Source organism: Thalassophryne amazonica, chromosome 7 (assembly GCF_902500255.1).
Source record: "Thalassophryne amazonica chromosome 7, fThaAma1.1, whole genome shotgun sequence".
NCBI lineage: Eukaryota > Metazoa > Chordata > Actinopteri > Batrachoidiformes > Batrachoididae > Thalassophryne > Thalassophryne amazonica.
Window position 1 is genome coordinate 1,089,423 of NC_047109.1, and position 24,096 is coordinate 1,113,518.

At 44.5% G+C, this 24,096-nt stretch overlaps 1 protein-coding gene across 1 annotated transcript in view; it reads right to left on the minus strand.

Moving 5' to 3' along the window:
- col6a4a (collagen, type VI, alpha 4a) overlaps positions 1 to 24,096 on the minus strand; it is a 144,253-nt gene that overhangs the window by 21,293 nt on the left and 98,864 nt on the right. The window contains exons 27-36 of the mRNA XM_034173480.1: positions 23,306 to 23,368; positions 22,769 to 22,831; positions 19,537 to 19,572; positions 19,424 to 19,460; positions 11,254 to 11,265; positions 9,334 to 9,827; positions 8,337 to 8,433; positions 4,881 to 5,552; positions 4,716 to 4,803; positions 560 to 708 (exon numbers count right to left, since the gene is read on the minus strand). Of these exons, the coding sequence (XP_034029371.1) occupies positions 560 to 708; positions 4,716 to 4,803; positions 4,881 to 5,552; positions 8,337 to 8,433; positions 9,334 to 9,827; positions 11,254 to 11,265; positions 19,424 to 19,460; positions 19,537 to 19,572; positions 22,769 to 22,831; positions 23,306 to 23,368 (1,711 nt within the window). The remainder of the gene's footprint in view (positions 1 to 559; positions 709 to 4,715; positions 4,804 to 4,880; positions 5,553 to 8,336; positions 8,434 to 9,333; positions 9,828 to 11,253; positions 11,266 to 19,423; positions 19,461 to 19,536; positions 19,573 to 22,768; positions 22,832 to 23,305; positions 23,369 to 24,096) is intronic.

The following is a 24,096-nucleotide window of genomic DNA, read 5'->3' on the forward strand; positions in this document are numbered from 1 at the left end:
CCAAGATTTTTCCTGACTTTGACCTTGAAAACTAAATTAGTTCTTGCCTATCTGGATATGAATATTCAAGAAAATGTCATAACTGCATTGGAAAAATTGTGGGCCCCAGGCTGTTAACAAACAGACAAACAGGTGAAAACAGAACCACCTCCAACTTTAATTTTTACCTCCTCCAACAAAGTAAATATTAAAGTCTTGAGTATGATGTTTAATGATGGATACACTTGCTCATAAACACACTAATTCCATGTTTCCAACTTAACGACAAAGCAGCTATCATTGCATAAAGCTGCCATGAATGAACAAACTGAAATCGGGACTGAGTCAAAGGTGGAGCTCTGACACAAGGCATGCTGGGAAGCTGTGAGCACTGACTACAGATGCTAACTGCCTATGATCGTGATTGGACAGTGAGTGTACACACCGTCACCACCAGAACAAAATGGTTTCAGGGTTCTTTGTGATCTTTAGTTTTTGCTCTGGCTCCCATTAGCGTTGGCACTTGTTTTGTTGTGCTGGGCAGAGCTGGTGAGTGGAGATTATGGATGGTTTAGTTTACCTTTTTTGTCCCTTGTTAACAGGATGTTCTGGCCGTCCCCTCTGACCAAAGACTCAAGGACATCCACCTGACCAGTTTGCAGCTTCACTTCTTTGTGCTCCTCATCTGCTGGCAGGTTGTCCTCCTCTTCTAACTGTGCTGCCCCCTGCCTGCATAGAGAACAGTTATTGTGTTCATGCTAACAAACAATGGCTGTAATTATTGATCAGTTCCTTGGATATTTTAAGGTCATTTAGTCAATCAAATGACAAAAAAAAAAAAAAAAAAAAAGAATAGAAAAAATAGAAATCAGCTTTGTCACTGTATATAGGCCCCCTGGCCTATACTCTGAATTCTTAGGTGAATTTGGTGTGTTCATCTCTAACTTGTCGACTAGTGCAGATAACATTCTGATTATTAGTGATTTAATGTTCATATAAATAAGTCTTCCTCTGCAAATCATTTATGGAAGTTGTGGATGCATTACGATTCAAGCAATGCATTCAGGACTTGACGCACATTAGTGGAAATACCCTGGATTTGGTTATCCCACATGGTATTGCTGTCACAAATATTGACATCATGCCTCTTGCATCAGTGGTCTCTGATCACTCACTTATTAGGTTTACAGTTTTGCTGCCATGTTAGTGGAACAACAACCTTATTTATCACTGTGGTGATGCATCAATTCCTCAACTACGACTGAACTCAAAGCTAGACTGGCTGATGTCTTAGCTTCATGTTTGGCAAATGCCCAATCAGTAGACATTCTTGTGGATAGTTTAAACTCAGCGCTCAAAACTGCACTCAACATGATTGCACCACCTTTATTAAAACCACACCCCCTGAAAACACAGTCACCTTGATTCAATGATTTCTTACATGACGTCAAGCATAATGCTAGAGGTCTAGAACAGAAATGGCGTAGTTCAAAATAAGAAATATTCCCACTCGCATGGCGTGATGTATCTTAGACTATAAGCATACATTACTGGCTACAAAGATTTACCGATCGATCTACATTCCAACCCTCACCTATAGTCATGAGATTTGGCTCATGACTGAAAGAACGAGATCGCGAGTACAAGCATCCCAGATGAGTTTCCTCCGGTGGCTGGGCACTCCCTTAGAGATAAGGTAAGGAGCTCGGTCACTCGGGAGGAGCTCGAAGTTGAGCCGCTGCTCCTCCACGTCTAAAGGAGCCGGCTGAGGTGGCTGGATGCCTCGCTGGAGAGGTGTTCCGGGCATGTCCCATTGGGAGGAGGCCCCAGGGAAGACCCAGGACACACTAGAGGGATTACATCTCTCGGCTGGCTTGGGGATGCCTCGGGGTTCCCCCAGAGGAGCTGGGGGAAGTGTGTGTGGATCGGGAGGTCTGGGCGGCTTTGCTTGAGCTGCTGCCCCCGCGACCCGACTCCGGATAAAGCGGAAGAAATTGGATGGATGGATGGATGGATAGGCTGGAGAATCATTTTGGGATTACTGGGAGTGCCCTTGCATGGCTGATGTCATACCTGACCAGTCGTTCTCACTGTGTTTTGTGCAATAACACTACCTCTAACTTTAGTGACATGAAATTTGGGGTTCCACAGGGGTCTGTCTTAGGCCCCTTGCTTTTCTCCCTTTATATAGCACCCCTTGGGCACATATTGCTGCATTTTGTCATTACCTTTCACTGCTATCCTGATGATACTCAGCTATACATGCTAATAACTGCTGGTAATGTCATCCACATAAAATCCTTAGAAGATTGCCTTGCATCAGTGAGAAGCTGGATGTTCAGCAACTTCCTACTTTTAAACTCTGATAAGACTGAAATGATGGTTCTTGGTCCAGTGAGACATCTGCATCAATTTGACCAGCTAATGCCTAGCCTAGGCTTGTGTGTCATACATCACACTAACAAAGTGAGGAACCTTGGGGTAATTTTTGATCCTACGTTGTCCTTTTACCTCCACATTCAAGATATTATGAGGACTGCTATCTTCCACCTTAGAAATATAGAGAAGATTCGCCCCATCCTGTCTATGGCTGATGCTGAGACCCTGATTCATGTGTTTGTCTCTTCTAGATTCAACTACTGCAATGTTCTATTTTCTGGTTTACCGCAGTCCAGCATTAGGGGTCTCCAATTGGTTCAAAATGCTGCTGCCAGACTTTTGACAGGAAGAAACAAATTTGACCACATTACACCCATTTTGGCATCTTTTCACTGGCTTCCTGTCCCAGTGAGATCAGATTTTAAGGTTCTGCTACTAGCCTATACAACTGTTCTCAGACCGGCACCTCCCTACTTAGTTGATCTAACTAAACCATATGAACCGGCCTGGGCCTTGTGTTCTCAGGGTGTAGGACTACTTTGTGTCCCTTGGGTGAAAAGAAGTCTGCGGGTCACAGAGCTTTCTCTTATCGTGCCCCTGTTCTGTGGAATGATCTCCCTGCATCAATAAAACAGTAAGATTCTGTAGAGACTTTCAAGTTCAGATTTAAGACGCACTTATTTTCCCTTTCATATGTCTAGCATACTGGTATAGTATAGTTCTGCACTAATTCACTTTATTAGGAAATAGAGGGGGACGCAGCCTCAACTTTACCTAAATTCTGGGTCTTTTATTGAAGCTTAGGGCTAGTGGCCGGCAATCACCTTAGTATTTCTTCTGTTTTTCTTGTTGTTTAATGCTGACAAATTACACTATATTTGTTGTCTTTCTGATGCCTGATTCTGTTTTTTTTCTCTCTGTTTGAGGTGCGGCTCCATCCAGAGATGGGTGTGGTGTCTGTTTCTGAAACCCTCCTGTCCTGTGCACCAACAACATTTCCTGTATAATCATTTTGTGAATTGTTTTGTAAACTGTTTTGTAATTTATGTCTGTATCATGGCCCAAGTAGAGGGTCACCCCTTTGAGTCTGGTCTGCTTGAGGTTTCTTCCTCAGAGGGAGTTCTTTTCTGTCGCCTGTGTTCTTTCTCTGGGGATTAGTAAGGTTAGACCTTACTTGTGTGAAGCGCCTATAGGGAACTTTGTTGCGGTTTGGCGCTATATAAATGAAAGTAAATTGAAAATTGAAATTAAAAGGCGATTGCAGTTTTGAAAATATTCCATTTCTTTATGACAAACATTTTGAGCAAATTTTAATCTGATATAAATTATTTTCCCCTTCACAGTTTACCTCCAGTTCAAAGTAAAATTAATGTAACAACGGCGTAAAATGGGAAAACATTCGTTGAGACCTACAGATCTGTAGAAGAGTAAAGTAAGTCCCTTCGGCCGCTCCCTTGTTTGCACTTGGGGTCGCCACAGCAAATCCAAGGTGGATCTGCATGTTGAATTGGCACAGGTTTTACGCCGGATGCCCTTCCTGACGCAACTCCACATTACATGGAGAAATGTGGCAGGGGTGGGATTTGAACCCGGAACCTTCTGCACTGAAACCAAATGCTTTAACCACATGGCTAAAATGTTGTTTTAGAGGTTTTTGTTTCTTGTTCATGTTGATTGATTCCTTCTCTTCACTTGACATCTCAGTCTTTGAAAGATTTATAGCTGATTTCTGAAACTTGGTGGAACGTTGGAACGAGGAGCACATTCTGGTGTCGCTTTGAACCCCTTTTCAAATTTTTGTTTGACATAAAGAGATTTTTATAATTCTGCACAGTAACTGATCTGGACCCCTTATGGATGGTGCGTGCACTTCCTGTTGCTGCATCTCTTTCAGGGTGATGCCTTGGCGCCACACTAGGCTCCACCCTCACATGGTTGAAGTTCAATGAATGTTTTTACAGTGATGTTTCTGCAGGCTGGCCCCACCTGCAGGCTTGGCTGCAGAGTAATTTGTAGTTGAGTGAGCTGACACACAGTCAGTACAATCTGGACCTGAACCTCTGACCTCTCAGCTGGAGGAGCTGAACTCACTGTAATCTCTAGTCTTGGCAGAGGTTCGCTCAATCCGAGTGCTACATAAGTTCTCTGTCTAAACCCCCTCACATGAATCGGAATTCAGTCTCTGCAAAAATGTTTAATTTTCCTTCATTTTCTTTTCACACTTTATTTACTTAGAATTTGATTTTTAATGGGGGGGGGGGGGGGGGGGGCTGGTTGGAGTCTGACCTGGATCAGAACCAGTCATGTTTTGAGGCCTGGTTTTTGTGAGGTCTGGTTCTGCAGACTGAGTGAGTTACCCGTTAGTGTCACCCCGTCCTGGTCCTCTGGTTCTCAGCTGGCTGCAGGTCCGTTTGAAGGCAGCTGCCGGGTACGGGTTCATCCCCTCTGAAAGAAGAACAAACTCACCCGTCAACATTTACACCCCGATCAAAAGAGTGCAGACAAACCAGATCTGTTCTTACTCTTGAGGGCAGAGAGGAAGACCCTGAAGAAGCGCTGGATGTAGCCCTGTTCCTCAGCTTTCAGACGCCACACGTGGATCAGATGCTGTTGGAGGGGTGCGCTGGCCAGCTCCTCCACCTGCGTGTAGTTGTAGCGATCACCGACTGTCACCACAAACAGCGCCACACCTTGGCACTTAGCTAGCTGTGAGATGAACTGCAGTTTGTCCTGGTCCCAGTAGGACGTCTGGGTGCCCACCACGGTCAGTAGTGCCTTCTTCTTGCGGGGCGGTCTGGCCTTCAGCAGCACCTCCTTCAAGGTGAACTCCAGCGTCTGTCCGAGCACCGGCGAGCCGCCTTGCTGCTGCATGCTCTGCACCAGGTGTGTCTTCATCTGATCCCGGTCCTGGAAAGTCTGCAGGCCAAACTCCAGCTTCCCGCCCTGTGAGCCCGGGCCGGCCAGCAGGCCACCCTGCTGCACCACAGCCACCCGAGCCTGGTTGCCAGGCCGGCGGGGCTGCGGACTCAAGGCCAGCTGGTCGACGATGGAGCCCAGAAGCTGCTGGATGCCAGCGTAATCGTCAGCCTGTATTTCCCTGGAGTCGTCAACCACCACGGCGAGATCCACGTCCACTTCCTGAGGAGGCGGATCTTCCTGGATAAGGGTGCAGTTTTTCTGTGTGCTGCAAGGATCTGAACACATCACAGTCCTCCTCAACAAACAGTCTTAAAATCATTGCTGCCAGAAAACAAGTCCTGGAGTCTCATTTATAACTTTTTCACATGCACAAAGTGCTTACAACAATTTAAATGCATAGGTTGCGATTTTCAAAATTAAACCTGACGGCAGAATGTGTGTTACACAGGAGCTGTGACCCATGTGTATGGACACTTTGGAGAGTGGGAAGATTAGCCAGATCATAGGAAAAATGTGAGTGGTAGCATTACACGTATCATGATGTCAGAACCCGTACATTTATTCACTTAAAGACACACATCACATTTACATGTACTTTATCATAAATAACAATACATGTACCGTATTTTTCGGACTATAAGTTGCACTTTTTTTTTACATGTTTTGGCCGGGAGTGCGACATATACTCCAGAGCGACTTATAAATGAAAAATATCCCAGTAGATCCTCAATTAATTTACCGTAATAAAACAATTTACGTGACGCTCTATGTTTTAAATCAAATCAAATCAATTTTATTTATATAGCGCCAAATCACAACAAACAGGTGCCCCAAGACGCTTTATATTGTAAGGCAAGGCCATACAATAATTACAGAAAAACCCCAACGGTCAAAACGACCCCCTATGAGCAAGCACTTGGCGACAGTGGGAAGGAAAAACTCCCTGTTAACAGGAAGAAACCTCCAGCAGAACCAGGCTCAGGGAGGGGCAGTCTTCTGCTGGGACTGGTTGGGGCTGAGGGGAGAGAATCAAGAAAAAGACATGCTGTGGAAGAGAGCAGAAAACGGAAACGCAATGCATCATGGGCACTGTAGTATGGCGGCCGCCCTATAGGTCACGCTGGTTGCAATAACCAATCAGAGAACAGAACATTGTACATGTATTCCTCACCTGACCCAGACAATGATTGTGAAACAGCATGTGAAGCAGAGGAACACGGTGCTTGCTATTATTCCTGGAGGACTAACAAAACAGCTTCAATCCACAGATATCAGTGTGAGCAGAGTGTTTAAGTTGACGCTGAGAGCTGCGTGGGAGCACTGGGTGAGCAATGGCGGAGGATTAGCATCTGCACTTGGAAGGAGCTGGCGTCGACACCACGGGGAGGTCATGAGCTGCGCAGGTAGGTGCTGCACGAACATCAGCAGCTGACACCCAGTGTGTACTATAGTCCACAGCGGGTAATGTGTCAGAAAAGAACCATTCAGCGATGGTGCGGGTTATGGTTTGGCTCGCAATGTGGTCCGCAAAATACAAACATATCCGTAGGGAAAATCTAGCTCACGAGAGGGCACTCAAGGCTTGTGTGACTGTTCTGACTACCATAGAAAAATAAAAAAACAACATTATTGAGAACTTAAGAAGACAACGGAGAAGGCCCGAAAAAATGCCACCAAAAAAAAAAAAATCATACTCTGCAGATTACAAGTTGTGACTGGTGAAATATGCATCCGAAAACGGTAATCAAGCAGCAGAGAGACAGAGAGAGAGTTTGGAGTGAGAGAAATTTGTGAGGGACTGGAGGAAGGCAGAGGTTACTCTAACCACCATAAAAAAAAAAACAAAAAAAAGCTAATCATGGGCTAAAAGCTAGATGGCCACAGCTAGAGGAACGAGTCTGCACATGGGTGCTCGAACAACATGCGGCTGGGAGAGGGTTGTCAGCACTGTATATCCATGTGACTTATAGTCCAATGCGACTTATTTATGGTTTATTTTTCTTTATAATGGATATAATGGCTGGTGCGACTTATAGTCCGGTGCGATTTATAGTCCGGAAAATACGGTAAATGTGATGTGTGTCTTTACATAAATAAAATTTGTGTGGTAGTGAGCCATAAACGTGACTGTTCAATTGTTAAATATATATGATGTACATCCAAAAAGCATAGGACATTATTTTATCCCGTGGGAACAAATGAGGCATGGAAGGTGTCATTTGGTGGAGCGGTGAAGGAAACTTTCTTGCACATGGGTGAATTTGTTTCTACTCTGCAGAGCACCTCCCACAGGAGCACCAAGCGGAAGAGTGCAGATGTACTGCGCCTTCATTGGATTTTCATGATGGAACAACTTGAGGCCATTCACAAGCCAAAATGACCAAGTGATTGATAGAATATGGACTTTGGTCATGGATGACCATCGTGTCACCATAAAAGAACCTGTGGAGGACATGGGGATCACACAGGTTCTATTTTAACAGAGGATTTTGTGCCAAAGCATCTGACAGCAGAGGAGAAACAACTGCATACATAATTCCCTCAGTCACTCATTCTTCTCAAGAGATTCAGGCTTTTATGGACAAACAGAACACTCTTGCGATTCCTCAGACTCCCTACTGTCTCACACACACTTCTTCCAGCTGGTCTGTTATTGATGGAAGCATTTCTGGAAGTCTTCTCGCCACTCAAATAGAGTCCCATTTACTGTAATTTGCAACAGCGCTAAATTAGAGACAGCCATATCAGGAGAGCAGGAAGTCTGACAAATTATAGGAGTGATGTGTTTGGCCAAGTAAGCCAGAATGAGCTCTCTCCATGCCCAAATCCTGAGTCAACCCAACACCTCTGGCCTGTGTGAAACATTTAGACATAATAACGTCAGTCCATCGTTTTATAAATGCTGCAGGTCTACAACAAAAATCACTTAATACTAACATGCTAATAATAATAATAACATGCAAATTTATACACAAACCTGATCAGCTCATTGAAAGTCCAGAAGATCACTAACAGTTCAGCCTGGAGCCATGTGGATTTCTTTCAATAATTTTTCTTACCGTAACAGATGGCACATGACTTGATCTTCTTCAGGTCATCAGCCCAGTCCGAACGCGCGCCGAGCACCATGAAGAGGGCATGTCCTGTGTCGTCAGCCTGAAAGGAAACAGCAGCTGTCAGCAAACATCTTTGGTTTGGTGATGAGACATTTATTTCAGCTGTAGATAAATGTGTGGTAGCGAGCCATGAATGAGGAGTTAAGCTGCAGACGTGGAGGAGGAAGAAGAAGGTGAAGAAGGCTTTTCTGTCAGCAACCACGCTGATGTGCACCCGATGAACATTAGCTCAGCGAGCTTTGGTGCGTTTCATGAAGCAGAGTTCAACCTATTTGAGATTTTGTTCTTTTAACCTTCTTAAAGATCAAATCTGCACCCATTAACAAAAGGTGCTCATGTTTGGATTATCTGGACTCTCATTAGCTTTGTACCGGGACTCTTCCCTCGGGGACCAGCTGAGGTATCAGACCTTAGACACTAACATGCATAATTAAAGATGGCTGGTATGATGATTTCAGATTTAAAACACCACATGATTTATGATCAACTGAATTATAATGACATACAGAGTTTTTACCAATTGTTACAGTCAATACAAAGGCACGGGTGGTGGCCAAGTGGTTAAGTGTGCTTGTTTCCAGTGTGGAAGGTTCCTGGGTCAAGGCCGCACATGCCCATTCCCCATGTAATGTAGAGTTGCATCACGAAAGGTATCCAGCATAAAATGAGATTTATCTGCTGCGGTTATCCCAAGTGAAACAAGGCAGAAGCCAAAGGGACTTACTTACAGTTAACACAAAACTAAATGCACATCTCCATATGGCTGCTGATCTGAAGTATCGTTAATCTTCTTGGGATGTGACCAAGGAAAGAACTGGTGTCACTGACCTCCACCGACTCAAATGTCAAATGTCTTCATCATCCATCAAAGAAGTATTTATTTAATGGAATAATCACTTGAGCACCAATAACATTAAGTTTGGACCAAAAATGAACATACCTCAAAGGCTTCTGTGATCTCAGGAGCGCTCCTCAGAGAGATGACTGCTGGGAAGATGTTGAGGGCCCGATACTCCATGACGGCTGTGACAATGTCAGTAGGTTCCTGCGATGGCCCGTTGGAGAAAAACACGGCCACCTTCCTCATCATCGCTCCGGCACGGGTGCGTTTGAAGACATTCTGGCTCACAAAGCGCATGGCTGCCCCCAGGTGGCGCTGGTTGGAGGTCTGTTCCAGAGCAATGTTCTTTACCAACTCAATCAGTTGTTTCTTGCGATGGTAATCGTGGGAACGAATCAAGTACTTGGTGTAGCTGCTGTATCCCATCACAGTGACGCGGGCGCCTGTCGGACAATTGCTCTCGGTGATGGAGAGATCCTCAAGCAGGGAGAGCAGGACAGAGCGCATCCTTTCAAAGGCGGTTGGGGTCACATCCTTGGACATGTCCATGGCGAAGACGACCTCTGTGGGGTACGTTGGGCACACCACCTGATCTAGTAACCAGCGATGAAGCAGAATTAACACAAAACCCAAAAGATCCATCCATCCATTTTCTATACCCTCCCGCTTACTCCAATTAAGGGTCATGGGGGCTGGAGCCTATCCCAGCTGTCATAGGGCGTGACACGGGGTTCACCCTGAACAAGACACCAGTCTGTCACAGGGCAATGACAAACTAACATATTGACACCCATACACACAACTACAGACAATTTAAAGTTTCCAGTCCACCTAACCTGCATGTCTTTGGATGTGGGAGGAAGCTGGAGCACCCGGAGAGAACCCACACAGACAAGGGAAGAACATGCAAACTCCACACAGAAAGGCCACAGGTGAGACTAAATCCCATGACCTTCTTGCTGTGAAGCAACAGTGCTAACCATTAAGCCACCGTACTGCCGACCCAAAAGAAACTAAGCATTCTGAAAGGATACTGTTAGCATTGCCACGGTAACATTGGCATGTTGGGCAGAATAACATTAAATTTACACAAGCTACTGGAACCCTGATTAAAGAACTGATTAATGTTTTATGACATTTACATGATATTTTACAACATGTCATTTTGTGTGATGGGGTTTTGTTGTAATGTACAACGGAGCATTAAGAGTAAGATGTTGACGTTCTTGAAACTCTTCTTCTGGCCTCTTGGTGGTCTTCCTTCCTGGAGCTGACTCTAAAGCATAGGTGTCAAACTGATTCCAGAAAGGGCCAAGAGGGTGCAGGTTTTCTTTGTAACCACCAACTCCACCAGGTGATTTCACTGATGAACTCTTCCCATCTGCTCAAAGTGATGTTCATCAGTGAAATCACCTGCTGGAGTTGGTGGTTACAAAGAAAACCTGCACCCTCTTGGCCCTTTCTGGAATTAGTTTGACACCTATGCTCTAAAGGATCTGTTGCAGAAGTCAATTCCTGCCCATAGATGATTCTTGGTGAGGATTACTTCCATGACAATGAACATGGCTTCATTAATGACTCAGACTGGTTCTAGAGTCCTCCAGGTACTTCACTGACAAAGTGATGTCCTGGAATGTTCGAACCATATGAGAATACGAGGTTATGGTTAGGGTGGGGGGAAAGAGAAAGATTATGTTATGGTTAAGGTTAGGGTCGGAGGTTGGAGTAGGGTGAGGAATAGTGAGTTAAGAGAACCCCGTCACAAAAATTTGACTCATTTCGTCACAGGAACACACACACAAAAAAAATGTGAGACTGGGCTGCAGAATCACCTGTGGCTCCACCTTCACAATGTGGTCTTAAGAAAGTTATTCAAACCCACACAAACTAAGACTGAGAATTTCAGGTGGATTCATGTCACTGAAAGGTGAACGTGATGACGACCGTGATACCACTCGATGACATTGCTTTTTTTTTGGTAGTACTTACGTGTTGCTGAGACAAAATACTGATACGTACCCAAACAGCACGCTGTGGAGAGAAGACAACATGATTCAGACGTGAATATCTACATTTTTCACTGATAATAGTTTTCTTTTTTGTATTTTGGTCTTTTGATTTGTCACCTAACGTGTTCTCCTGCTAAAGTGATCAATAACATGGAGTGATGCCCTGAAATCCAATTGGCTCGCAAAGCCTCATTTGTTTATGAACCAGTTCCAGCAGTGATGAAGTTTATTGTTTTATAATATAAAAGTCAAACTTCTTCACATAAAATTTTTTTAAACTCATGTCGTCATTTTGAGTCGGGAGCATCTTCAAGGACGATCCAGACCTGCTCAGAAGACTCATGTCTGCCGATAAATCATCAATATTCTAATACAATGCTGGCAGAGTGGTTAATGAAACACGAGTCACCAGGAGGTAACATGTCCCCACAAAACAGCAACACAAAGTGCCGGAGATCATCCAAGGACACACTGGTTCTGGTTCTTGAGATATCTCGCTAACAAGTGAAACCGGGTGGACAGACAGATGAACGTATTTCATACTGGAGGGATAAAATACTGGAGGCCTCTACTGGTGGTTGGCTCTCACTGCAGTATTGTATCGCTTCCTGTTCCGGAGCACAGCGGTGTTTTTCTGTATCTTTTAGCTGTTTAATCTGCACAGTTAAATTGATCTAGTTAACTAGATAACGATTTGTTTCACAGTGTAATCTTCACGTGCCTTAACTAAAGCACTCCCTCTGCTGAATCACCTCTAAATTATTTACACATTATTCACTTTGTGTGTTTTTAGGAATCCGCTAGCTTAGTGCAGCTACTAGCTCTTAGCCGGTTTAGCATGGCAGCTTCTCCTGTCTCTCCCGCACTTTTCTGCTCTGGGTGTGAAATGTTTAGTTCTTCCTCGGCCTCCTTTAGCAGTAATGGTACTTGTAATAAGTGTAGCTTATTTGTAGCTTTGGAGGCCAGGCTGGGCGAATTGGAGACTCGGCTCCGCACCTTGGAAAATCCTACAGCTAGCCAGGCCCCTGTAGTCGGTGCGGACCAAGGTAGCTTAGCTGCCGTTAGTTTCCCTCTGGCAGATCCCGAGCAGCCGGGAAAGCAGGCCGACTGGGTGACTGTGAGGAGGAAGCGTAGCCCTAAACAGAAGCCCCGTGTACACCGCCAACCCGTTCACATTTCTAACCGTTTTTCCCCACTCGGCGACACACCCGCCGAGGATCAAACTCTGGTTATTGGCGACTCTGTTTTGAGAAATATGAAGTTAGCGACACCAGCAACCATAGTCAATTGTCTTCCGGGGGCCAGAGCAGGCGACATTGAAGGAAATTTGAAACTGCTGGCTAAGGCTAAGCGTAAATTTGGTAAGATTGTAATTCACGTCGGCAGTAATGACACCCGGTTACGCCAATCGGAGGTCACTAAAATTAACATTGAATCGGTGTGTAACTTTGCAAAAACAATGTCGGACTCTGTAGTTTTCTCTGGGCCCCTCCCCAATCGGACCGGGAGTGACATGTTTAGCCGCATGTTCTCCTTGAATTGCTGGCTGTCTGAGTGGTGTCCAAAAAATGAGGTGGGCCTTCATAGATAATTGGCAAAGCTTCTGGGGAAAACCTGGTCTTGTTAGGAGAGACGGCATCCATCCCACTTTGGATGGAGCAGCTCTCATTTCTAGAAATCTGGCCAATTTTCTGAAATCCTCCAAACCGTGACTATCCAGGGTTGGGACCAGGAAGCAGAGTTGTAGTCTTACACACCTCTCTGCAGCTTCTCTCCCCCTGCCATCCCCTCATTACCCCATCCCCGTAGAGACTGTGCCTGCTCCCAGACCACCAATAACCAGCAAAAATCTATTTAAGCATAAAAATTCAAAAAGAAAAAATAATATAGCACCTTCAACTGCACCACAGACTAAAACAGTTAAATGTGGTCTATTAAACATTAGGTCTCTCTCTTCTAAGTCCCTGTTAGTAAATGATATAATAATTGATCAACATATTGATTTATTCTGCCTTACAGAAACCTGGTTACAGCAGGATGAATATGTTAGTTTAAATGAGTCAACACCCCCGAGTCACACTAACTGCCAGAATGCTCGTAGCACAGGCCGAGGCGGAGGATTAGCAGCAATCTTCCATTCCAGCTTATTAATTAATCAAAAACTCAGACAGAGCTTTAATTCATTTGAAAGCTTGACTCTTAGTCTTGTCCATCCAAATTGGAAGTCCCAAAAACCAGTTTTATTTGTTATTATCTATCGTCCACCTGGTCGTTACTGTGAGTTTCTCTGTGAATTTTCAGACCTTTTGTCTGACTTAGTGCTTAGCTCAGATAAGATAATTATAGTGGGCAATTTTAACATCTACACAGATGCTGAGAATGACAGCCTCAGCACTGCATTTACTCTATTATTAGACTCAATTGGCTTTGCTCAAAATGTAAATGAGTCCACCCACCACTTTAATCATATCTTAGATCTTGTTCTGACTTATGGTATGGAAATTGAAGACTTAACAGTATTCCCTGAAAACTCCCTTCTGTCTGATCATTTCTTAATAACATTTACATTTACTCTGATGGACTACCCAGCAGTGGGGAATAAGTTTCATTACACTAGAAGTCTTTCAGAAAGTGCTGTAACTAGGTTTAAGGATATGATTCCTTCTTTATGTTCCCTAATGCCATATACCAACACAGTGCAGAGTAGCTACCTAAACTCTGTAAGTGAGATAGAGTATCTCGTCAATAGTTTTACATCCTCATTGAAGACAACTTTGGATGCTGTAGCTCCTCTGAAAAAGAGAGCTTTAAATCAGAAGTGCCTGACTCCGTGGTATAACTCACAAACTTGCAGCTTAAAGCAGATAACCCGTAAGTTGGAGAGGAAATGGCGTCTCACTAATTTAGAAGATCTTCACTTAGCCTGGAAAAAGAGTCTGTTGCTCTATAAAAAAGCCCTCCGTAAAGCTAGGACATCTTACTACTCATCACTAATTGAAGAAAATAAGAACAACCCCAGGTTTCTTTTCAGCACTGTAGCCAGGCTGACAAAGAGTCAGAGCTCTGTTGAGCCGAGTATTCCTTTAACTTTAACTAGTAATGACTTCATGACTTTCTTTGCTAATAAAATTTTAACTATTAGAGAAAAAATTACTCATAACCATCCCAAAGACGTATCGTTATCTTTGGCTGCTTTCAGTGATGCCGGTATTTGGTTAGACTCTTTCTCTCCGATTGTTCTGTCTGAGTTATTTTCATTAGTTACTTCATCCAAACCATCAACATGTCTATTAGACCCCATTCCTACCAGGCTGCTCAAGGAAGCCCTACCATTATTTAATGCTTCGATCTTAAATATGATCAATCTATCTTTATTAGTTGGCTATGTACCACAGGCTTTTAAGGTGGCAGTAATTAAACCATTACTTAAAAAGCCATCACTTGACCCAGCTATCTTAGCTAATTATAGACCAATCTCCAACCTTCCTTTTCTCTCAAAAATTCTTGAAAGGGTAGTTGTAAAACAGCTAACTGATCATCTGCAGAGGAATGGTCTATTTGAAGAGTTTCAGTCAGGTTTTAGAATTCATCATAGTACAGAAACAGCATTAGTGAAGGTTACAAATGATCTTCTTATGGCCTCAGACAGTGGACTCATCTCTGTGCTTGTTCTGTTAGACCTCAGTGCTGCTTTTGATACTGTTGACCATAAAATTTTATTACAGAGATTAGAGCATGCCATAGGTATTAAAGGCACTGCGCTGCGGTGGTTTGAATCATATTTATCTAATAGATTACAATTTGTTCATGTAAATGGGGAATCTTCTTCACAGACTAAGGTTAATTATGGAGTTCCACAAGGTTCTGTGCTAGGACCAATTTTATTCACTTTATACATGCTTCCCTTAGGCAGTATTATTAGACGGCATTGCTTAAATTTTCATTGTTACGCAGATGATACCCAGCTTTATCTATCCATGAAGCCAGAGGACACACACCAATTAGCTAAACTGCAGGATTGTCTTACAGACATAAAGACATGGATGACCTCTAATTTCCTGCTTTTAAACTCAGATAAAACTGAAGTTATTGTACTTGGCCCCACAAATCTTAGAAACATGGTGTCTAACCAGATCCTTACTCTGGATGGCATTACCCTGACCTCTAGTAATACTGTGAGAAATCTTGGAGTCATTTTTGATCAGGATATGTCATTCAAAGCGCATATTAAACAAATATGTAGGACTGCTTTTTTGCATTTACGCAATATCTCTAAAATTAGAAAGGTCTTGTCTCAGAGTGATGCTGAAAAACTAATTCATGCATTTATTTCCTCTAGGCTGGACTATTGTAATTCATTATTATCAGGTTGTCCTAAAAGTTCCCTGAAAAGCCTTCAGTTAATTCAAAACGCTGCAGCTAGAGTACTGACAGGGACTAGATGGAGAGAGCATATCTCACCCATATTGGCCTCTCTTCATTGGCTTCCTGTTAATTCTAGAATAGAATTTAAAATTCTTCTTCTTACTTATAAGGTTTTGAATAATCAGGTCCCATCTTATCTTAGGGACCTCGTAGTACCATATCACCCCAATAGAGCGCTTCGCTCTCAGACTGCAGGCTTACTTGTAGTTCCTAGGGTTTGTAAGAGTAGAATGGGAGGCAGAGCCTTCAGCTTTGAGGCTTCTCTCCTGTGGAACCAGCTCCCAATTCAGATCAGGGAGACAGACACCCTCTCTACTTTTAAGATTAGGCTTAAACCTTTCCTTTTTGCTAAAACTTATAGTTAGGGCTGGATCAGGTGACCCTGAACCATCCCTTAGTTATGCTGCTATAGACCTAGACTGCTGGGGGGTTCCCATGATGCACTGAGTGTTTCTTTCTCTTTTTGCTCTGTATGCACCACTCTGCATTTAATCATTAGTGATCGATCTCTGCTCCCCTCCACAGCATGTCTTTTTCCTGGTTCTCTACCTCAGCCCCAACCAGTCCCAGCAGAAGACTGCCCCTCCCTGAGCCTGGTTCTGCTGGAGGTTTCTTCCTGTTAAAAGGGAGTTTTTCCTTCCCACTGTCGCCAAGTGCTTGCTCACAGGGGGTCGTTTTGACCGTTGGGGTTTTTATGTAATTATTGTATGGCCTTGCCTTACAATATAAAGTGCCTTGGGGCAACTGTTTGTTGTGATTTGGCGCTATATAAATAAAATTGATTGATTGATTGATTAAAAAAGAAAAGAAAGCAAGGATGTTGAAGTCAAAGGTCAAGGTGATGCTTATCACTTCTTTTTTAAACACATCCAAGGCCTTGTTCACTGAGTTTCTACGTACCAGTGGATCAAAGACTGATTCTATACAAGTACAAGGAGCTCCTCTGATACCTCATGTCTTCTGTCCAGGATAGGAGAGGGCTGAGTGGGAGAACAAGATCCAGGTGCTCCATCATCACAACCGACACACAAACGCCCCAACTTTGGATTCCTCAAGTGCAAGGAGGTGATTAAGGAGATATGAATTCCTCATATCATTGGTGACACTGTGATGAATGAGCTCCAGATGATTCCAGGAGAAACTGTCAGTGGGTCCACTCAGGTCAGTTGTGGATGCAGTCAACATGGGACTGCACTACATCCTGCAGCACCTGGACTCTGCAAAGATGTATACAAGGATCCTGATTGTGGACTTCAGCTTAGAGTTCAGCACCATAACCCCAACATCCTCCACAAAAACTCTCCAACCTCTCTGTGCCTCTGTGTCAGTGGATCTCCAACTTCCTGATGGACAGGACACAGCAGGTGAGGTTGAACCTACTCAAGACTGTGGAGATGATAGTAGACTTAAGGAGGAACCCACCATCCCCCCCCACCCCTGTCCATCTTCAACAATACTGTGTCTACTGTGGACACTTTCCTGTTCCTGGGATCCACCATCTACCATGGCCGATCTGAAGTGGACCTCTCACATAGACTCCATCAGGAAAAAGGCACAGCAGAGGATGTACTTCCTCAGACAGCTCAGGAAGTTCAACCTGCCCCAGGAACTGCTCATCATCTTCTACACATCCATCATCCAGTATGTCCTGGATCTCTGTTTGGTTTCCATCTGCCTCCAAACATGACAGGCACAGACTTCAACCATCTGTCAGGTCTGCAGAACAAAAATCATCAGGGCCAGCCAGCCCTCCACCCAGGACTTATACCGGTCCAGGACCAGGAAGCCAGCTGGTAACATCTCTGCAGACCCCTCCCACCCTGGACACACCCTGTTTAAACTCCTCCCCTCTGGTCGATGTTACAGAGCTCTGTACATCAGAACAACCAGACACAGGAACAGTTTGTTTCCACAAACCGTCACACTGATGAACAACTTAACCTGACAAAATACTCACTCATTCATATACCTCATGTACAACTTCAGTCTGTTTGTCTGTTTCACCCATTTTTTTATTGCACATTTTACTTGCACACTGTTACTTATTCAGTGTTTAGTGTATATTTATACCTGCTGTACAGAGAGAGTGCAGCTCAAACTGAACTCAAACTCCTTGTATTCTTGTAGATATTTGGTGAATAAAAGTGATTCTGATTCTGAAGTGTGAGAATGGAGAGCGAACACTTTGAAGAGGACAAGTTTCTAGTGCTCAGTCTGTTGCCTCTTGGTGATTACATTATGCTGCATTTACACCTAGGCAGGACATATTCCGAATGTCATTTTTCGGTCATTCATGGCACATTCCTGACATTCTTAACATGATTTAATGCACCTGAGTAGGTTTCTTAACAGTGTGTGTAGGTGCGTGATATTCGGGATATTTGTGGAGCATGTTTTTGGCTGTCAAAAAATTCACAAATGTCACACACCACCGTCATTTTGCCTATGTCATGGAGTTTGCAGCTGAGCGTGTTGATCCGATTAGTGGTGATCCTTAATAGAGCGACAGCATTCGTAATGGTTCCTGTGATGGTTCTTGGAGCCCATACTGTCACATGTTACGAATTGACACAGAAACTGTCAAGTTTTGACACGAATTGTAACGCGGTGTCATTTCACTGCGCGCCATGACGAATCACTTCTCTCACGTGCGCACAATTAAACCCTGCTGCAACACACAGTTTTATTGCTGCAGTTTGCTGACGAAGGACACTGACGCCAAGTCAGCCAAGTCTTGTTCCAATGCTCCTCAGCGCTCTCCTGCAGGTGTTCCACCTGCTGTTGCGCCTGATGTTCAGGAGAATGAATCTGAGCCAGAGGAGAGCCGCGTGCAGCCAGACATCTGTCTCTCTCCGTCTCCTCCTCTTTTCTGTGCAACTCACCAGCAGAAGGTAGCACAAATACAGGTGACAATTCACCTGATTCACAACGTAATGATGCACTGTTACGCGCAATAACACGCAACAGAGTGAAACATTATTATTGACTGTGCGTAATGGTTCATGATAATTCACCAGCGATGTGTGCCATTAATCGTAACGTGTGGTAACAGATTGCAACAGTTCCTGAGGACTCCTGACACCTCGTGGTCAGCGGCCAAGAATGTATACTTTGTGGCATTCGCGACATGTCGTCGTTATGTGCAAATGCAGCATTAAGGAGAAAAATTGTGAATCTGCATTCTTCCTTTTCTCCCCCTGGTATGAAATATGGGGAGATATAGTGATAAGTATGTCCATCCCTCTGACCGCCCGCCCGTCCATTCTTGCTTGTTAGCGTGACATCTCAAAAACCAGTTGACCAATTTCATTGATATTTAGCATGTGTGTACTTAGGTGATCCCCGACACTTGGTCTTACTGACTTGTGGGGACGGGGGTGGAGGCACCTCATATCCTGATGACTCCTGTTCTACACTCAAAGAGAGAGATCGCTGAACACAGCCGGTTTAATGGAACTCTGCCATGAAGTTGTCCACATGTCCACCCAGACACTTGTTGATGACAACCTCAAACATTTACTTAATGTCATACAACCAAATATTGGGTTTGATTTTTTGTACTTTTTAAGACCGTGTGCAATTCATGATCGTGTGCTGACTGCAAAACAATCTAAAATATATTACAATTTGTGTACCAAATTCTTTTTTCTTTTTATTCAAAATGATTCCGAGGAAAAAACAACAGTTCAAATAAATATTACAAGAAAAAAATATGATAGTTTTGCGTAAACATTTTTAATTGTTCAGAAACATACCACAGTTGTTTCTGATGTAACTGATCATCTCACACTCCTGAAATAAAAAAGACATTGTTTAAATATTGTATGTAAATCATTTGGCACTGAAAATATTTTGATGTTAAACTTACTGTCATGCCTGGAAGTCCAGGAGGACCTCGGGGTCCCTGGATGGAGATAAAGATATCAAACATGGTACTGAAATATCCCAACTCAGTCAGCTGTCTTCAAAGTAAATATGGCTTTGAACAAGACGTCAAGCAACATCTCAGGAATAGAACTTTGTTGTCAGATCAAAAGGCTCATGTGTATTACGTGTGTGTATGTACTGTAAGTGTATATGTATATTATTAATGTATGTTTATTTTTCACCCAGGTTTGAGGGTGAAAAATTGAGGTGGGTGCTATCACTAATGTGTTACCGAGATTTACCGAATCTCACTTAGACATAAAGTCACTAAATTCATATAAGAATTAGGTTGATTTTTATTCTTCTGACCTTGGCTATACATAGTATCCTGGGCAGAGCAGAGAGTCAAATATTCAAACAAATTAGACTCCCAAGAGCCAGTAAATTAAACCAAGATTTATGAATTAAAGCAACACCTCTGTCTTGCTTTGTATTACGAGGGACATGGCTAAATGTGTATGCCGGTGAGCAGGCTTCATTTAAGGGGAGGACAGCGGTAGATATCAGCCACGTTTCACATAAACCAATCATATCTAAAGGCCCCTTCATACATAGTATGAATAAGTACAACTCATGGCGAAAGAGCACGTATGAGCAAACCACGAAAACTTTGCTCTGATGGGCAGGCGTGCACGATCCCGATGTGATGGTTCATGCACGCAATGGTGTCTTTCGAGCAGGAACACAGTGCAAACAGCTGCACCACATCACGCCTGTGATGTGAAGAACAATAAAATAAAAAACAGCTGTAATTAGTGAATATCACTGGGTTGATATAAATAATACATAAAATGGGACGCAATACAGAGCCCTGCGCTTAAATAACCCTGGCGTGCAATCAGACCTTGCTGTCCGGCCCCCATGTGATCAAATCTGTACATACATAAGCATTTTATGCAAGTGTGCCTCCCCCCAGCACGCCAAATGTGTTGGGGGGGGGGGGTGCGGCCGTGACACACACACACGTGCGAGACACATGCACCACGTGTGTGGCTTTTTGCAACTCCACAGTCGTGGGGCACTTAGACAAATTTCACATCCAGCTCGACAGTGATTATCTGCTCACTGCTTTTGTGATGACAGCGTGAATGGCCACACATTTTCTGAGTGCCAAACGAGCAGTGTTAGATGTTCATGAGTGTCATCTGGAATTTGCCTGACACGTGCTGCGAGAGGCTTCAATGGGCTCTCACAGCACACAGTCTGTCTTTCAGCCGCTGATGTGCACAAACAGTTGTAGCAACAGGTGTACGAAACATTGGAGGGAGCTTGATTTTACATGTTTTGCATATGATTCCTGCTTCATGCACACTTCATGTGCAATTTGACCAAATTCGCACTGTGTGAAGGGGCCCTAATTCCATAATTAGATGTTTATCAACAGTGATTTTGAGGACAGCGACCAAATGTTAATGAAATCCAAACTAAGAACCTTTAATGGGGTTGACGTTTTCACTGTTGGGATTTGGGGGTGGTTCCAAAGTAATATGTATAAGATGCCTAAGATTAGGAAACAGCCAGTGGCGCTTCCTCAATTTTAGCATTATCCAGTGTAATAACAGGCACTTGTAAAACATGTTTTACAAGTGCTTACAACAACTCTACACGCTCCATCGGGTGCTCGAGTGTTCATGGGAGTTCGCCCAACCAGTCCACATGTGTTTTGTGGATCTGGAGAAGCCGTTCGACCGTGTCCCTCGGGGCACCCTGTGGGGGGTAATCCGGGAGTACGGGATCCGTGGTCCTTTGCTAAGGGCTATCCGGTCCCTGTACGACCGCAGCAGGAGCTTGGTTCGCATTGCCGGTAGTAAGTCAAACCTGTTTCCAGTGCACGTTGGCCTCCACCAGGGCTGCCCTTTGTCACCGGTTCTGTTCACTATTTTATGGACAGAATTTCTAGGTGCAGCCAGGGTGTAGAGGGGGTCTGGTTTGGGAACCACAGAATCTCGTCTCTGCTGTTTGCGGACGATGTGGTTCTGTTGGCTTCGTCAAATCAGGACCTTCAGCGTGCACTGGGGAGGTTTGCAGCCAAGTGTGAAGTGTCCGGGTTGAGGATCAGCACCTCCAAATCCGAGGCCATGGTTCTCGACCGGAAAAAGGTGCTTTGCCCTCTTCAGGTCGGTGGAATGTCCTTGCCTCAAGTGGAGGAGTTTAAGTATCTCGGGGTCTTGTTCATGAGTGAGGGATGGATGGAGCGTGAGATCGATAGACGGATTGGTGCAGCATCTGCAGTGATGCGGTCGCTGTATCAGACCGTCGTGGTGAAGAGAGAGCTGAGTAGGAGGACAAAGCTCTCAATTTACCGATCGATCTACGTTCCGATCCTCACCTATGGTCATGAGATTTGGCTCATGACCGAAAGAACGAGATCGCGAGTACAAGCGGCCAAGATGAGTTTCCTCCACAGGGTGGCTGGGCGCTCCCTCAGAGATAAGGTGAGGAGCTCGGAGTCGAGCCGCTGCTCCTCCATATCAAAAGGAGTCAGTTGAGGTGGCTCGGGCATCTTTTCCAGATGCCCCCTGGACGCCTCGCTGGAGAGGTGTTCCGGGCACGTTCCATTGGGAGGAGGCCCTGGGGAAGACCCAGGACATGCTGGAGTGACTACATCTCTCGGCTGGCTTGGGAACGCCTTGGGGTTCCCCCGGAGGAGCTGGGGGAGGTGTGTGTGGATCGGGAGGTCTGGCCGGCTTTGCTTGAGCTGCTGCCCCTGCGACCCGACTCCAGATAAAGCGGAAGAAAATGGATGGATGGATGGATGGATGGATGTAAAACATTTCCTTCTACGCTCTTTATGGGTATGTCTGTAGAAACAGGCCACAGTCTCAACTTGAAAATTTCCCTTCCTGGCACATAAACTACACTGTCACCATAGTGGGTTTCCTGCACTAATTTCTCCGCTTGGCTAATGGGCTCCAACATCCACATTAATAGCCCTGCAGGTTCTCATCAATCACCTGCTCCATGGCCTGCTGTAGAGTCCTAATGTTACCCTCCCTGTTGGACTCTATGTCTGCAAAAATTCACACGGTAAACTTTCACCAAAGCTGGACTCAAAGTAAAATATCCACACAGATGAAACCAAAATAAATTCACTGTTCACAGCAAACGTTGTTCATAAAATCAAACTGCGAAGGTCCCCTTTGGAGAAATGATTGTTTTGGACGGACACTCACCCTGTGTCCTGAGTAACCCGGCTCTCCAGGCACGCCGGTTTCTCCCGGGCTCCCAGAGTTGCCCTGCATCAGCACAAACAATTTCAGTTACAAACAAACAAACAAAAAGCAGTAAAATGAGGTATTAAGACTCAAAACTAACAATTACATTAATTCATCATTTTCTGAACCCGATAATTCCAGTTAAGGGTCACTGGGGGGTGGAGCCTATCAGAGGCATGGTTCACCCTGGACAGACTGCCGGTCCATCACAGAGACACATACAGACAAACAAACACAGCCAGGCCTACGGTTGATACAGAGTCACCAATTCACCAAACGTGCACGTTTTCAGAACTGGGAGGAAGCCGGATCACCAACACGGGAAGAACACGCAAACTCCACAAGAACCAGGCAGGAAGCCAACCTGGAACCTTCTTGCTGTGGGGCAACAGTTCTAACCACTAAGACACCTACCAACCAGCTAACAATCACCCCCTCCCGACCCTCCCACCCCCCAAAAAAGGGGAAAATTGTCGTTAACTTTCCTGGACTTACCGCTCGACCTTGGTTCCCTTTACGTCCAGGAACTCCTTCAGCTCCCGTCTGACCATTTTCACCCTGAACACAAAGACAAAGATATTGATCACTTCCTGCATCAGAGGACTGGGCATAGTCTGGATCATTAACTATGATTTGTACAGAACTAATCCTTCAGCCGGCACATTTTAAACTTTAAAGTAGTAAAATTTATTCATGATGGCAGGTCATTCTTGTTTGATCTGAAGCTCCAGCGAGCTCCGTGCCCCAGACTCAATCTGGCTAAAACACCTGGGGCCTCATGCACAAAGGCTGCGTACACACAAAAACGTGGTGTCCGTCCGTCTCCACGCCAACGTTCAGATGTTTCAAAAGTGAAATGACTGGAAATGTGTGGTATGTCATGCAAAAATCCTGGCTGGCATACGCACTTTCTACAGCTATTGTTCCACTGGTGACATGTAGAGGTGATGCTGGGAACAAACACACGTTAATAGTGTCAAAGCAAGAAGTCATCAGAGTGATGTGCACATTAGAGGCACACTGATGAACAATTAACACACCCACGTGTTTGCAGTTAGATGAATGGATATAAAACCACGTGCAAAGTGATGGATAAAATGGCACTAACAGTGGCTGCAATCTGACGTGAGTGAGTATTCAGGGAACGCAAGGAGTTACTTGCAAATGATGATAATTGTCTCATAAACCGATTTCAGTTACCAAGGCCACTGTTACTGGAGTTGCGCAAGAACTGCGGCTGGCCCAGAGCGCAATACAGCGAGGAGCCAGGGGTTGTCTGTGCCCAC